Below are 16,681 nucleotides of genomic sequence, written 5' to 3' on the forward strand. Positions count from 1 at the left end.
AGATAATATCATACAAAACAAATTTTCATATGATATTTGCTGCATGTATGGTGGGAATAGAGCTGAACAATATTGGCAGAAGACTTGGATATTGGTCGGCTCGTCAATCAGGCTGGATGGACCCCAAACATCGGCCATTGTTAGTGCTGAATTGTCAGATACAGGTAGAATTCTATTGTTTCTACATGGATAACTGACAATTCAGCTCTACATGTGTTTATTGAAACATGCAATCTTTCTTGGAAAGATCCTTTCCAGGAAAGATTGTAATTGTTATGTCTATGGCCACCTTAAAACCACAAGGGTTGTTCTAGAAATCTGCTTTGTTTCCTATAATACACTTGCCATTTTACGACCTCCACCTCCACATAGAGAAATCTGCTTTTTCAAAAGGAAAAGCATCTGAGGGTGAGGGTCCCTTTTATGCAATATGAGGGTGCCTTTTATGCAATGCCTAAGCTCATGTAGCTCTAGAGCAATTGTGTTCCTTGAGGGACCAGTCTTTGTTCAGGCACCCACCATAGCTCATAATAGAAATGATTGTCAACCATTCATGCATATTTAGAAAAAATCTCATTCTTATTCACCTTCTACCTGGTTTCAGATGTATCTAGTATTGAAAATAGGCATTATTCCCAAATCTTACTTTCACTATTGTCCATCAGGCTGAACCCCTACTGCCAATGCTCCAGGATCACATTATTACTACTGTTTTAAAGGACATGTAAACCCCTTCCACAAAAATGTAATCAGTGAACAGCGTCTCTGAAATCTTTAAATAACTGCCACTCTGGTTGTTAAAAGGTTAACAGTAAGGCTGCAACATCCCCTTAATCACCTAGAAATCCTTCTACTCCTCTAACACACTCGGCCCCTTCCCTTAGGGATTTGCTTTGGCTGACTGATCCTATTTTTTTCCTAATCACCTCTCCTGAGCTCTGCTTAACCATTACAGTGCTCAATCCTAGCAGAACTTTTTATCAAAGTATGCTGTGCCAGTGTAAACCTGCATACTGCATTAAAGGGATACTGTCATGGGAAAAAAAAATTGTTCAAAATGAATCTGTTAATAGTGCTTCTCCAGCAGATTTCTGCACTGAAATCCATTTCTCAAAAGAGCAAACAGATTTTTTTATATTCAATTTTGAATTCTGACATGAGGCTAGACATATTGTCAATTTCCCAGCTGCCCCAAGTCATGTGACTTGTGCTCTGATAAACTTCAATCACTCTTTACTGCTGTACTGCAAGTTGGAGTGATATCACCCCCTCCCTTTTCCCCCCAGCAGCCAAACAAAAGAAGGTAACCAGATAACAGGTCCCTAACACAAGATAACAGCTGCCTGGTAGATCTAAGAACAACACTCAATAGTAAAATCCCATGTCCCACTGAGACACATTCAGTTACATTGAGAAGGAAAAACAGCAGCCTGCCAGAAAGCATTTCTCACCTAAAGTGCAGGCACAAGTCACATGACCAGGGGCAGCTGGGAAATTGACAAAATGTCTAGCCCCATGTCAGATTTCAAAATTGAATATAAAAAAATCTGTTTGCTCTTTTGAGAAATGGATTTCAGTGCAGAATTCTGCTGGCGTAGCACTATTAACTGATGCGTTTTGAAAAAAACATGTTTTCAGATGACAGGATCCCTTTAAATTAACTTTACAGCATACATGTCTTTTTTGCAGATGTCAATGTTACTGATGATGTGTCAGAGGGAAAATGGCCGCCTGGTGAAAACTGCTATTTGTTTTAGGAACATATGATGGTGCTGGCTAATGGAGGGGGTATATGCAGTACAAATTATGTGGTTTGGGTGGGGAAGATATGCCCAATTTATATACATGGTAGGAAAATGTAGGCTTTACATGTCCTTTAAGTGTTAATAATTCCCCTGTAGCAGGTCCGGACTGAGAATTTAAATAGGCCCTGGCATTTCAGGTACACAGAGGCCCAATCAGCCCACAAAGAGGCCCAAACAGCACCCATCAGCCCACTAAATACTGACGTTCTATGGCACCTTATAGCAGCCCCTCTGGCATTTGCCAGAACCCACAGATTGCCAGTCCGGGCCTGCCCTGTAGTGTGATCTTGGCTCTATGTGTAATTCCTAAACATTTTGAAGAAAAAGAGTTTTATCCATAGAATGGTGACTTGCCTTGCAATAGCAGATTTATTCTTACACTGTCAACAAAAACCTGTTAGGGAAGAAAACAAGTATCAGTTTGCTAAAAATAATATAAAACTTTAGATTATAAACATGGAAATAAAGATAACAGTAGTTATTTGAAAACATTACGATTAATCTATCTAGTAAATTGTACTCTGTTCTTTTCCCAAACGTTTATTCTCTTTATGTACACAGATTTTTTTAAGGATATGAGGTTTAATAAAACAGGAGGTCAGGATAATATATATAAAGACTTCTCTGGCAATAATAACAGCTGCTGTGTATGCAGGGGGATGTTCTTATTTATTGAAATGGCACCATGACTTGCATTGGCTACGGGCTATCTTACATAGGGCGTATTCTCCATTGGCTTATTTCAGTGATTGGGGAAGTGCCAGATGTAGATATTGCTATAAACACATATTAGTTGTTATCAAAAAATAAACATTCCAGAACAGGACACTGGTAGAGAATTACTGCATTTGTAGAAAGATTTTAGAAGGTTGTTCCAAGGTTTTAGAATCTTTCTAAAGAACAAGGAATACATAAAGTATGTTGCCTCCTGTTATTGCTAGTGCTTTGCCCTCAGTTACTAGTATGTGCTGATTATTAAAATAGACTTCCTTAAGATGGACAGATGGCTTGTGATCTGCCCTATGGACAAAGAAATAGTTAAATGGTGCCATGTTGTATTGGAAAATGCCCCCCAGCATTGTCACAAGCTTTCACAATGCATGAGCTTTTATTAATAACCTGAGTGGACCTGAATTGTTCTGGTCAGGTCCAGGGGGAACTTTAGTGCCAGACTTGATTTGAGTTATTTAATTAAATGCAAAAGTGACTTAGTAATTGCAAACAAGAATAATATATTCACAGTGGAGGACCATATATGAATACGTACTAGGGACTATATATAGGCACCCTAAAGGGATGGCCCTCAGTTGTCTATAAATTATCACTAAATGCATAAATCCAGCAGTGGAGCTGGGGGGTGAGAGGGTCAGCTGGCAATTCCCGGGGGTGTGAAGTAAATCATGTTGGTAGTGATGTCACATACCTAGGGTGGCCAGAATGAAATACTGCACTAAAGAGTAATTGAACCTGCCACCAGAAACCACTCCTGTTACCTCCAATTCATGGAAATGAGAAACCCACATGAACACTATTACTAGGGCTTTTGGGCTACATTTTCAGGCTAAAATGCACAAGGAAAAAGTAAGATGACTATGAAGAATATGTCCTGTGGGTTATCAGCCTAAAAAAGAGATCTGCATTTGGATATTTGTTCTTTGTAGTTGGACAACTTTGTATGTTTAAGTTATGAAGGCTCATTTTTGACCTGCCATATATATAGATAAAGGGCCCATTTATTAAACCTCATTTTTTTCTTGTGGAGATTTTTAGGGGGAAAACTCAAATTTTTCGTGGAACAAAAACCTAGAATTTTTTGAGATTTATCATACCCCAAAGCTGCTAAATATCTGAATCTGAAAAAACACCATCTCAAACCTGTAAGTCCTGTAGAAGTCAATGGCAGATGTCCCTGAAGTTCTTTCTTGACATTGTAATCTGCGCTAAATAATCCGAAAAACTGGATTTTCGGCCCATATTCGGAAAAAGTTGAGTTTCCTCAGTGAAAACTCGATAAAACAGAATTTTCAAAGCGTCATTCATACAGTTCGAATTGATGTTTTGTCACTCCGATTTTTTAGCGAAAAATTTTTGATAAATGAGTTAAAATCATGGAATGAAGTTTGCTTTCATAAAAATATGAGATTAATTTGTTTTAGTAAATGTGCCCTAAAGTGTTTTTTACAGGTCTGAAAAACCATTTTGCAGCAATTCCCCTGCAAATCCGTCTGCCATACAGGAAATTTGAAATCAGAACCTTCTCTCACCTTGAACTGAGGCAGTTTATACCACATCTAATCAATTTCAAAGATTCAGATAAAAGACATTAATTTCTCTAATAAGATTATTGAAATTCATTTATGTTGCCAATTTATGAATGTGTATATGTGTGTTCATGCATTTACTGTGCATATAGCCTTGTCATAAACACAGGATCATGAAAACAATCTATTTACAGCATATCTTTGAACAATATCAAAAATCATAATGGTAGTAACGATAGGATTACATGATAGAGGTTTGAAGGTATCTTTATTAGTATAGAAACCGCTACATCTAATTCCCCAAAATCACCAATTTTAGTCCAGTACTGTAGGGGTTAACTTACAAAGAAGTCCCCCACATCTCTGGATCGGGAATTAAGACATGCGCCCGTCATTGAAACTCATTGAGATGCACGTCTGTGCATGTGGTCTCGCGAGAGGATGACGTCAGCGCAGAAGATATGCGGAAGTGAATGCGGCTATAAAGAACCGCGTCGGAAGGCGAGCGGTAATTGCCTTTTGAAAAAGCGAATTGCGAAACGTGCGTCAGGGCAACTGACGGTCTCCTTGTTTTTAGCTTTGAACCATCGGATGGTGGGGTGGGATTGAAACAGAAAATTCTTTTAATATTCTCAGACTCCTTTACTGATCTATTTTCCCTTCTAAGGACTGTGGGGTTTGCGGTTTTACAGGTTTAGACAGCCTCTCTCAAACAGTTAGAAAAGGTACTTTTGAGACCGCAGCCTTACAGGTCCTGTCGTTCTACATCTTTGTGGTGCTCCTAGGGACTTATAAAAACTATAGCTAGAATCTTGGGAGCAACTCCACCCTCTATACAATTTCACCTTTCTCAATTCTAACCAGAGATCGATAACCAGGGGTTTTTTAATGTGACCATAAGGATTAACTCTCAGATTTTAATTAATTTATGCACTAATCACTAAATGGAATGGTGAACTAATTGATTGCACATGGCACTTTATTAAATAGAGCATATAAAAATTAATCAACTTTGAACTAATTGCACAGGTCACTTTATATTTATGAATTATAATTGTTAACCCTTATTGGTTAAATTGGCTAAGAATATTGAGAGTGAATTGAATCCTTTTGAATGAACCTGAATCCTCACAAGGCAAACGGCACCTTTAATCATAAGTGATTTAATAGGGAGTAACGAACTCCCAATCCTTAGTTCAACTGGCTATTGACCGTGTGGGTTAAACTGGAATAAAATAACGGACAATACCAAGTGTAAAGGTTTTTATTAGAATTAATTGTTAAAGGTGTTTGAAGGTAAATACGGCATATGATTTGTCATATTCTGCAGAGAAGAGTCAGTTTCACTAGACTTTAAACAATAAGCAACTTTGTAACATGTTAATCTGGTGTTATCAGTTCATTTCAAAGATTGTCAACATAGTTTCTGTTTTGGGTTATTGTATCAATTAAGGTTTCCTTTAAATTGCATAACAAACTGAAACTAATCGTGGAGAGAGGTGGGTGAAATACAGAGGTGTAGTGTTGATACAGTTACCAAACAAGGTTCCTTTTTTCTTCTCTTAATTAAAACACAGGATCATGATGATGTCAATAATGGCTCATTTCATTCATATCCAAGTGCCATGTAGTTTGCTATATCATCAATTTTATTAAATAAGTATTTGTCAGTCAAATTCATTCTTTAAAATGTTGAATGCAGTGCAAAAAAAGCATGCCCATATGCATTACAATCCCTAAGCACTTTATTATGCAGAAAGCATTGTTTGGCCTTTAAATAATGTATGTACCTGGAGGTAAAATCTGTCATGCTTAGTATAACTGCTTCTCTGTAACACTCTCGGCTGAATTGAATCTTTCCTTCTAGGTGATAGTTGTCAGTCAATGTAATAGAAATGTCAGAATGACCTATTATTTCAAATATGTGGGGAAGTGTTTTATTCATTTGAGCATAAGCCTTTTGTATTACCATTACAGTCAAAGAATTTCTTGTGAAATAATCTCTATTGCTTTCAGAAATTGTTCAACTGAGCCTTCCCGAAGATCAGCTCATTAGAGTCACAACTGTAACTGTCGGACAAAGTGTTGTCTTAATCTGCACCATCCAAGGAAATACAAGGCCTCCCATTATTTGGAAGCGTAACAATGTGATTCTCAACAATTTGGATTTAGAAGATATCAGTGTAAGTTGCTAACAAATCTTTAGTTTTTCTGCGTCTAAATTTGAGTATAGGATTCATTATCTGGAAACCCGTTATCCAGGAAGCGCCGAAACACAGAATGGCCTTCTCCAATAGACTAAATTTTAGCCAAATAATCCATATTTTTAAAATACGATTTCCTTTTTCTATGTAATACTCAAACAGTACCTTGTACTTGATCCAAACAAAGATATAACTAATTCTTATTGGATGCAAAACCAGCCTATTGGGTTTATTTAATGTTTACATGGTTTTCTAGTAGACTTAAAGTATGAAGACCCACATTACAGTAGGGATGCACTGAATCCACTATTTTGGATCGTCAAAAACGGGTGCTGGCGTCTCGTTTTTGACGCCGGCGCCCGTTTTTGACGATCCAAAATAGTGAATTTTTCGCCGTTTCGCGAAATTCGCGCGAAATTCGCGAATTTTTCGGCGAAGCGAAACGGGGCAAATTCACCCATCACTAATCCCGAACCAAATCCTGGAATCCTGCTACATTACTACAGAAAGATCCAGTATCCGGAAAACCCCAGGTCCCTAGCATTCTGGATAATAGCTTCAATAGCTGTACTTACTTATTCAAGATCAGTGTGTAAGTCTCTACTGCTTTACCTCTATATAAATATTTTGGAGGTGCATGGATGTAGGGGAAGCAGGCTGTTATTTAAATGTTTTGTCAGTCACATATAAAATATTTAGAATTTCCAGTATAATAATTGTGTACAGACATTCAAAGCATAATGCTTCACTTCACAGATCTGCAATATTTTGTCATTTGCAAGTCTGCCTCACGAAGCAGCGATGACAAATGTGCAGAAATAATCCAATTTGTTTTAATGAAAAATTCTCCTACCTTCCTATTCACTTACAACCCCAAGTACATTTGGAATTCCTATTTTAGTAGTAAACTATGGTGTCCGTGTATTATAGATTATGAGCTTTGTATTGGTTGTATTTCTGCATACTATACTATATGCTGATTTTTGCACTATAAACACAGGAAATCTGGATAATCGTTCTGTAAACAGACATTTTTCATAATTTATTTATTTGCGTAACTTGCTCAGTTACACAGCAGTCATTGGAGATGTAATATATGCAGGATCTCTGCTGAGAAATGAATCTTTAAGACATATGACCAAAAGAGAATGCGGCAGGAAAAAGTGAATAGAATATAATCACAATGCTTATATAATACAATTTACAAATTCATTTTTATTTGCATTGTAGATTTTTTGTGCTAAAAAGTATTATTCAGGGGTTAAAGGAGAACTAAACCCTACCATAAAGAGAAAAGCCACATCCATTACCTTTCATTGTCCCCCCTCTCTGCTTCCCCTCCACATAGTTAATTACTGTAAATAGTGTCCCTGAATATCACACTGTCGTATCCGTGCAGAGTAGCATCAGCAGAGCTCATGGGCGCCATCTTCCACATCTTCAATTTTCTTCAGAAAGGGACTGCCCACACTGAGCTATTTAGCGCATGCACAGTTGGAGCCAGTCTGGTATTCGTGCCAACTGTATATGGATCAGAAAGCTCCTTAAATTGCCGAAGGGAAGGAAGAGAATAGAGGAAAAACGACGATGAGGAAGATGCCACCTACTGTATGAGCTCCGTTGTTCTACTCTGCATGGAAGTTAGTGTTACATTCAGGGATACTTTTTGCAATTATAGACTATGCAGGGAGGAAGTGGGAGGGGGGACAATGGAGGGTAATGGATGGGGCTTTTCTCTTTAGGGTAGGGTTTAGTTCTCCTTTAACTGTTGAATAATACTTTTAGCGTAAAAAATCTAGTGGGTGGGGTAGTGGATAGGGGTTTAGTTCTCCTTTAAGTATATTAATCCCAACCTTATGATAGAGGAAGGAAGAAATGGCACACAAAAAAGAAGAACTGCCTAGATTCTGAAGAGAACACAACACTAGAGTTATTTGCACTGACCTTTATGAACATGTATTGACAAACTCCAACCCCTTATTGACTGACATGAAAATTATTTTGGAATGACGTCATTACCATTGCAAAGTAAAACAGGGTGCAAAGTGTAAAAAATGCCACAATTGTTAATTTTTTTTCCAGTTTTTCCACTGTGGAAGGAGGCAGAGTCCTATACCCAAAGTCAGGAGGTAGGGGCAGGGCAGAGATGTGTCTCCTCTCTCCTGCAAAGAGCTACAAACCTGTGGGGCCCTTAGTGCTCTTGTATTTGTGCCCCCAATGTTATAAATGGCCTCTAATTAGATGGCTTAATGATTGCATGCTTTAATGAGCATAATCATATGCACAGATAGCATAGCTAAATAGGGCAATGTTATGTACACAAGGAAATACACTGCACTAATTCATGGTCATCCACACTAGTGAGACAGCTGCAATGTCCCCATGTGGTACTCACACTCAACTGACCACGATCTATATTTTTCTTTATTTTCAAATAAATGTTTCAAATAAACTGTTTTTTGGGAAATTACAAATCAGTTTGCCAAATTCTCACTACAAATCATTATTTCTTTGGCTTTAATTTAGTTTAGGTATGGGTCTGGAAACCCATCCGAAGATCCATAAAGCTTTAATATACCCACAGTTATTCATTTTGCTTTCTATGTAATAAAAGGACCCTTCTGTGTAACGATGATAATTGAACCAACATAAACTCACATTGATGGGGATTTTAATGCTTAAATGTTTTTTGTAGCCTTAGGCATAGTGTTCCACTTTTTAGAAAGACCGATTGCTGTAAAAAAAAACAGGTTCCAACCATTCTTGATATTTAATTCTGTATACTGTGTATGCAGCTGCATTGAGAATAGACATAAAGAGGAAAAGAAGAAGAGAGATGAGTTTATATAAAATCACTTGTTTGTAAGGTGCCTATTGGAGTTTATTATTTAGTAACATCCATTCATCTAGTCAATACTAGAGGAGGTCAGGCTCTGGAACAGTGAACACAAAAGCATTTATACATATAAAATGGAATTATTATAACTGCAATCTAAGGGGCAGATTTATCAAGGGTCGAAGTGAATTTGAGGTAATTTTGGAAGTAAAAAAATTTGAAATAATTTTTTAGATGCTTCGACCATCAAATAGGATACTATGACTTCGAATTTACTTCTAATTCGATTCAAAGTAAAAATCGTTTGAATATTCGATAATCGAAGTACTGTCTCGTTAAAAAAACTTCTACTTCAATACTTCGCCAAATTAAACCTGCCGAAGTGCTATGTTAGCCTATGGGGACCTTCTAGAGCATTTTTCTAAGTCTTTACACATCGAAGTAAAATCATTTGATCGTATGCTTAATCGTTCGATCCAACAATTTTACTTTGATCGTTCGATGGCCAAATTTGGTGAAAAATCCTTAGACTTCCATATTCGAAGTCGAAGTATTTTAATTAGATGGTCGAATTTCGAAATATTTTTTACTTTGAAATTCGACCCTTGATAAATCTGCCCCTAAGTGATATTATAAACATTTCAATATCTATTAATAGGGATGAGCGAATATATCCTGTTTTGCGTTTATGAAAAATTCGAGAAACTATGAACTATGAAAAAATTCACAAAATGGTGAAAATTCACAAAACGCAAACAAATTTTTCCGCTGCCAATTTTTGCCGCAGTTTAGCAAAAAAAATGCAGATGGCAAAAAGCTGAATTTTGCTGCAATTCAATGGTTGGTGAAAAAATTCACTCATGACTATCTATTAACATAAACAGCAAGGTTTTTCATATAAGATAACATGTTATTGACGTACTAAGATATTATTAGTCTTGTTAGAAGCTCTATATCTTTCCAAGAAATCCTTGTAGAATGGAGAATATCATATTTTGTACATGAGTTCTGCATGTGTGGTATTTACAAAGAAAACATGAAGCTGTACTTTGTTGTTGTTGATTCTGCTAAAACGATGGAGCCACAGTATTGACATCTCACAGAGTTCGCTTAGTCCATTTATTATATTAAATGGAACTCTGTGGAAACTGGCTCAGTTATCATGTCCAGGGCCTGCACCATACAGTAATTGTTTTTTAAATGAGTTAACAGAAGTGCTTAGTAGAGTCTATTCTGTAGTAGATGTAAGCATTCTAAATGGGTCTTTTTATGTAACACACATTCACCTGCATTTTTAATTTCTTTTCACTTTTGTTGTTATTTTGTCATCCCATCCCAGGAACTGTTTATGTTCTCAGATTTTTTTAGCTGAAAATGCTTACATTTAGGGGGTTATTTACTAAAATCCAGTCAAGTTTTTTGGGACAAAACTAGGGATGCACCGAATCCACTATTTTGGATTCGGCCGAACCCCCGAATCCTGGCTAACACCTTAAAGGGATCCTGTCATTGGAAAACATGTTTTTTTCAAAACACATCAGTTAATAGTGCTGCTCCAGCAGAATTCTGCACTGAAATCCATTTCTCAAAAGAGCAAACAGATTTTTTTATATTCAATTTAGAAATCTGACACGGGGCTAGACATTTTGTCAATTTCTCAGCTGCCCCTGGTCATGTGACTTGTGCCTGCACTTTAGGAGAGAAATGCTTTCTGGCAGGCTGCTGTTTTTCCTTCTCAATGTAACTGAATGTGTCTCAGTGGGACATGGGTTTTTACTATTGAATGTTGTTTTTAGATCTACCAGGGAGCTGTTATCTTGTGTTAGGGAGCTGTTATCTGGTTACCTTCCCATTGTTCTTTTGTTTGGCTGCTGAGGGGAAAAAGGGAGGGGGTGATATCACTCTAACTTGCAGTACAGCAGTAAAGAGTGATTGAAGTTTATCAGAGCACAAGTCACATGACTTGGGGCAGCTGGGAAATTGACAATATGTCTAGCCCCATGTCAGAATTCAAAATTGAATATAAAAAAATCTGTTTGCTCTTTTGAGAAATTAATTTCAGTGCATAATTCTGCTGGAGCAGCACTATTAACTGGTTAATTTTGAAAAAAAATTTTTCCCCATGACAGTATCCCTTTAACAGGGACTAAATTACACAGTTCATGTTTGCTTTTTGACAGCCTCTTTGTAAATGAAAAAGTTAACCTTACATCTGTCATAACATCTGGCATGCAGTAGTTACAGACAAGATTGACTACTTTGTAGGAGCTGCTTCTGATTGTTTCTTGTAGTGTGCCCTATTACTGCAAATGGGGTCTGTAGACGCAAATCTTTGTCATATTTATAGGCCCATATTTATTAAAGGTTAAATTTTAGTGGTATTAGAGCTTTTTGATACCACAATTAAACTAATTTTCTCTAAGACCACAAATGCCTTGAAAGTTAATAAAACATCGGAATAAAAAGAGTTTAAACGGGAAAAAATCTCTAAAATTGGAAAATCTCTAAAAGTCTTAATGGTTAAAAAAAGGTCCAATTGAATCAGCGCCGTTCCCATTGACTTCGACCTCAACTGATTTTACTTGCTGAAGTTTTGTATTAGAGTTTTTTTGTGGTTTTTGCAGTTTAAAATTTCAAATATTTAGAATTTTAGAGAAAAATAAAACAACACACATTTTTAGAGAAAAAATAAGATTTGTCCAAAGTATCATATACAATAGGTCATTCATCTTCTAATGACAAATGGTCATTCCCCAAAAACAAAGAAACATTGCATTGAAATGTCTGCAATGCAAGTTACTGCGGGGATTAACAATTGAATCTGTATTTTTTTTAATGAACTGTTACTGTAAGGGGCAGATGTAAGAAGGGTCGAATATCGAGGGTTAATTAACCCTCGATATTCGACTAGGAACTAAAATCGTTCGACTTCGAATATCGAAGTCGAACGATTTAGCGCAAATCCTGCGATCAAACGATCGAAGGATTATTCGTTCAATCGAACGATTAAATCCTTCGAATCGAACGATTCGAAGGATTTTAATACAACGATCGAAGGAATATCCTTCGATCAAAAAATCACAGGCAAGCCTATGGGGACCTTCCCCATAGGCTAACATTGACTTCGGTAGCTTTTAGCTGCCGAAGTAGGGGGTCGAAGTTTTTCTTAAAGAGACACTACTTCGACTATCGAATGGTCGAATAGTCGAACGATTTTTAGTTCGAATCGTTCGATTCGAAGTCGAAGTAGTAGTCGAAGGTCGAAGTAGCCCATTCGATGGTCGAAGTAGCCCAAAAAACACTTCGAAATTCGAAGTTTTTTTAATTCGAATCCTTCACTCGAGCTTTGTAAATCTGCCCCTAAGTGTCATTACTTCTTGGAAAAAAATACTGACGCTTAGGGGCAGATTTATCAAGGGTCGAATTTCGAAGTGTAAAATACTTTGAAATTCGACCATCGAATCAAAATACTTCGAATTCAAATATCGAAGTCGAAGTATTTTTCACCGAATTTGGCCATCGAAATGATCGAAGTAAAATCGTTCGATCAAATAATTAAATCGTTCCAATCGAACGATTCAAACGATTGTAGCGCACGAACGAACGATTTTACTTCGATGTGTGAAGACTTAGAAAACTGCTGAAGAAGATCCCCAAAGGCTAACATAGCACTTCGGCAGGTTTAATTTGGCAAACTATTGAAGTCGAAGTTGCCCCTTAATAATTCTTATCAAAAATTTTATCCAATAATGGAAATATAGTTTATTGTAATTTTGGAAATCCAACCTGTTTAAAAAAAAACACTTGTTTCTTTGAAATGCCACACGTGAATTTCCTGTATTCAGTTCATCCTTTGGTTGCTGACTCTTTGGGGTCCATTTATGATTGCCTGAGCTTTCATGCTCAAGGAAACTCTGCATGAGTTTACTAATCATGTGGAGTTTCATGCTGAAAAAAGTTTGCCCAAACTTTGTAATGAAGAAAAACTTTGCTTTTCTTTGGTGCTTGTGTTTTTTCGGCTGTAAGATTATTTAACTCGCATAAGGTTTCCTTTCTGCCTCAGCATGAAAGCTCAGGTAATCATACATGGGCCTCTTAGTTGAGCCAAAATCCTGGTATTAGCTGTCTAAAAATAAAAATAACAGAAACAATGGAAAAGTAATGTGCATTGCAAAAAGTGCTTAGAGAAGCACATTGAGAAAGTTTACATCACTTCATCTTTGGGGTTACTTGAAAGTAGAGAAAGTGCGTTAAAAAACTGACATACAGTATATCTCAATTCCAACGTGCCATAGTGTATTGGATTCATACCATACCATATTCATCGGTCTATTTTATAAGTGAAGAAAAATTTGCTGATATACTGCACTGCAGAAATGTAGGACTAGGGGAAATAAAATTAACTGATTATTTTCCACTGTGATTGGAAGATTATTCTGCTCCAGATGCATTTTTGGACCAATTATCTTATTCATTGGCTCTTTGGAAACTAAATGCTTAGAATGAACTTCAGTCATTTCATGTACTTGTTCCTGTTAGCTGCAATTAGGCAGTTAAGCCTAATGAATTAACCTATACTTAAATTTTACTAAATTCACAATCTCCATAATACTGAGCTCTCAAGCATCTTATATAAGCCTGTTCCTTGAATCAAGGTATGATAATTACTAATCGTTCTCTGGACATTCTTGCTCAGTGACAAATAGGGATGTAGCGAACGTCGGAAAAAAAGTTCGCGAACATATTCGCGAACTTGCGCAAAAACGCGAGCGGTTCGCGAACGGTTCGCGAACCCCATAGACTTCAATGGGAAGGCGAACTTTAACATCTAGAAAAGACATTTCTGGCCAGAAAAATGATTTTAAAGTTGTTTAAAGGGTGCAACGACCTGGACAGTGGCATGCCAGAGGGGGATCAAGGGCAAAAATGTATCTGAAAAATCTGCCTGTGTGTGCTTGGAAGAGATAGTGTAGGGGGAGAGCTGTTAGTGATTTCAGGGACAGATGATAGTAAGTTTGCTGGCTAGTAATCTGCTTGATACTGCTCTGTATTGGAGGGACAGAAGTCTGCAGGGATTTGAGGGACATTTTAGCTTAGGTAGCTTTGCTGGCTAGTAATCTACTGTTCTCTTTAAACAACTGCCATACGTTGACCTTGTAGGCATTGTTTGCCCAGTTTTTTTGGACGCAGCCACTGAAGCACAGTTGCCAGAAAAAATATGCCATATAAATGCTGAAAATAGTCATTTTTCGCCATACGTTGACCTTGTAGACATTGTTTGCCCAGTTTTTTTGGACGCAGCCACTGAAGCACAGTTGCCAGAAAAATTATGCCATATAAATGCTGAAAATATAAATTTTTTTGGTTGCAGCCACTGAAGCACAGAGGCCAGAAAAATTATGCCATATAAATGCAGAAAATATGCATTTTTTTGGTCGCAGCCACTGAAGCACAGTTGACAGAAAAATTATGCCATATAAATGCTGAAAATATAAACTTTTTTGGTTGCAGCCACTGAAGCACAGAGGCCAGAAAAATTATGCCATATAAATGCAGAAAACATGCATTTTTTGGTCGCAGCCACTGAAGCACAGTTGACAGAAAAATTATGCCATATAAATGCTGAAAATATAAATTTTTTTGGTTGCAGCCACTGAAGCACAGAGGCCAGAAAAATTATGCCATATAAATGCAGAAAATATGCATTTTTTTGGTCGCAGCCACTGAAGCACAGTTGCCAGAAAAAATATGCCATATAAATGCTGAAAATAGTCATTTTTTGCCATATACGTTGAGTCAACGTATGGCAAAAAATGACTATTTTCAGCATTTATATGGCATATTTTTTCTGGCCTCTGTGCTTCAGTGGCTGCGGCCAAAAAAACTGGGCAAACAATGCCTACAAGGTCAACATCGTATGTCCATCTCTATCGTGTTCTCTGCCAGAATTAAATCTGGTGTAAGGTCCTCATCTCCTTCATCTTCTTCTGGCAATAATGGTTGCGCATTACTCAGTTCAAGAAACTCATTGGAAAATAACTCCTCTGACCCCAGTGAAGAAGGGGCACCGGTGGTGGAGGAAGTGTTACGTGGGGTGGCCATAGCAGTGGAGGATGAGGAGGATGTTGTGGTAAAGTTAGAAACGGTAGAGGATGGGGTGTGCTGTGTAAGCCAGTCAACTACCTCTTCAGCATTTTGGGAGTTCAGGGTCATTGGCTTTTTAAAACTGGGCAATTTGCTAGGGCCACAGGATTGCATAGCAGCACGGCCCCTAGCACGGCCTCTGCGTGGCGGCCTGCCTTTGCCTGGCATTATTTTTAAAAAAACAACAACAACAACAAAAACTCAGTTGGTTTTTCTGGAAACGATAATACACACAGCTAGATGGCGGGTTGAAGAAAACACTGTGCAAATAATGCCTACAAAGTCAACGTATACACTACTACAGCGGTGGATACGGATTACGTAAAATATATGAATGCTGCTTGAAAAAAAGTAACTCAAGTGGTTTTTCTAGAGACGATAATATTATCAATATTTAGACAAAATGTGAACAAGCTCACACAGCTCGATGGCGGGTTGAAGAAAACAGTGTGCAAATAATGCCTACAAGGTCAACGTATACACTACTACAGCGGTGGATACGGATTACGTAAAATATATGAATGCTGCTTGAAAAAAAGTAACTCAAGTGGTTTTTCTAGAGACGATAATATTATCAATATTTAGACAAAATGTGAACAAGCTCACACAGCTCGATGGCGGGTTGAAGAAAACACTGTGCAAATAATGCCTACAAGGCCAACGTATACACTACTACAGCGGTGGATACGGATTACGTAAAATATATGAATGCTGCTTGAAAAAAGTGACTCCGGTGTTTTTTCTGGAGACGGTAATATTATGGATATTTAGACAGAATGGGAACAAGGTCACACAGCTCGATGGCGGGTTGAAGAAAACAGTGTGCAAATAATGCCTACAGGGCAAATAATGCCTAAAAGGTCAACTTATACACTACTACAGCGGTAGTAAAATAAAAAAAAGTAAAATAAAAAAAAAATGAATATTAAAAAAAAAAAATTAAAGTTGGTGCTGCTGAACTACTAGGAGCAGCAGATTAGCACACCAGTCCCACTCCCCAACACTGCTAGACTAATAGCACTGGGCTCTTATAGTAGTAGTAGTAGTAGTAGTAGTAAAACAACAAAAAAATAAATAAAAGCAGTCCTTACAAGGACTACTGTTATTGCAGCAGTCAGCAGATGAGATCAGAAGCAGGACAGCTGCCCACTGCAGCTACATACAGAGCACTGCAGTAGAAGGTAGATTACTAGCCAGCAAAGCTACCTAAGCTTAAATGTCCCTCAAACCCCTGCAGACTTCTGTCCCTCCAATAACAGAGCAGTATCAAAACGATTACTAGCCAGCAAACTTTCAACTGTCCCTGAAATCACTAACAGGCAGCAGCTCTCTCCCTACACTATCTCTTCAGCACACACAGGCAGAGTGAAAAAACGCTGCAGGGCTTCGGTTTTTATAGGGAAGGGGAGTGGTCCAGGGGAGAGCTTCCTG

General features: G+C 37.6%; 1 protein-coding gene across 2 annotated transcripts in view; it reads left to right on the top strand.

Moving 5' to 3' along the window:
• fstl5.L (follistati like 5 L homeolog) overlaps positions 1–16,681 on the top strand; it is a 286,103-nt gene that overhangs the window by 168,955 nt on the left and 100,467 nt on the right. For both annotated transcript variants that reach the window (XM_041589323.1, XM_041589325.1), the window contains exon 7: positions 6,083–6,249. In XM_041589323.1, the coding sequence (XP_041445257.1) occupies positions 6,083–6,249 (167 nt within the window). The remainder of the gene's footprint in view (positions 1–6,082; positions 6,250–16,681) is intronic.

This window comes from Xenopus laevis, chromosome 1L (genome assembly GCF_017654675.1).
Source record: "Xenopus laevis strain J_2021 chromosome 1L, Xenopus_laevis_v10.1, whole genome shotgun sequence".
Classification (NCBI taxonomy): Eukaryota; Metazoa; Chordata; class Amphibia; order Anura; family Pipidae; genus Xenopus; species Xenopus laevis.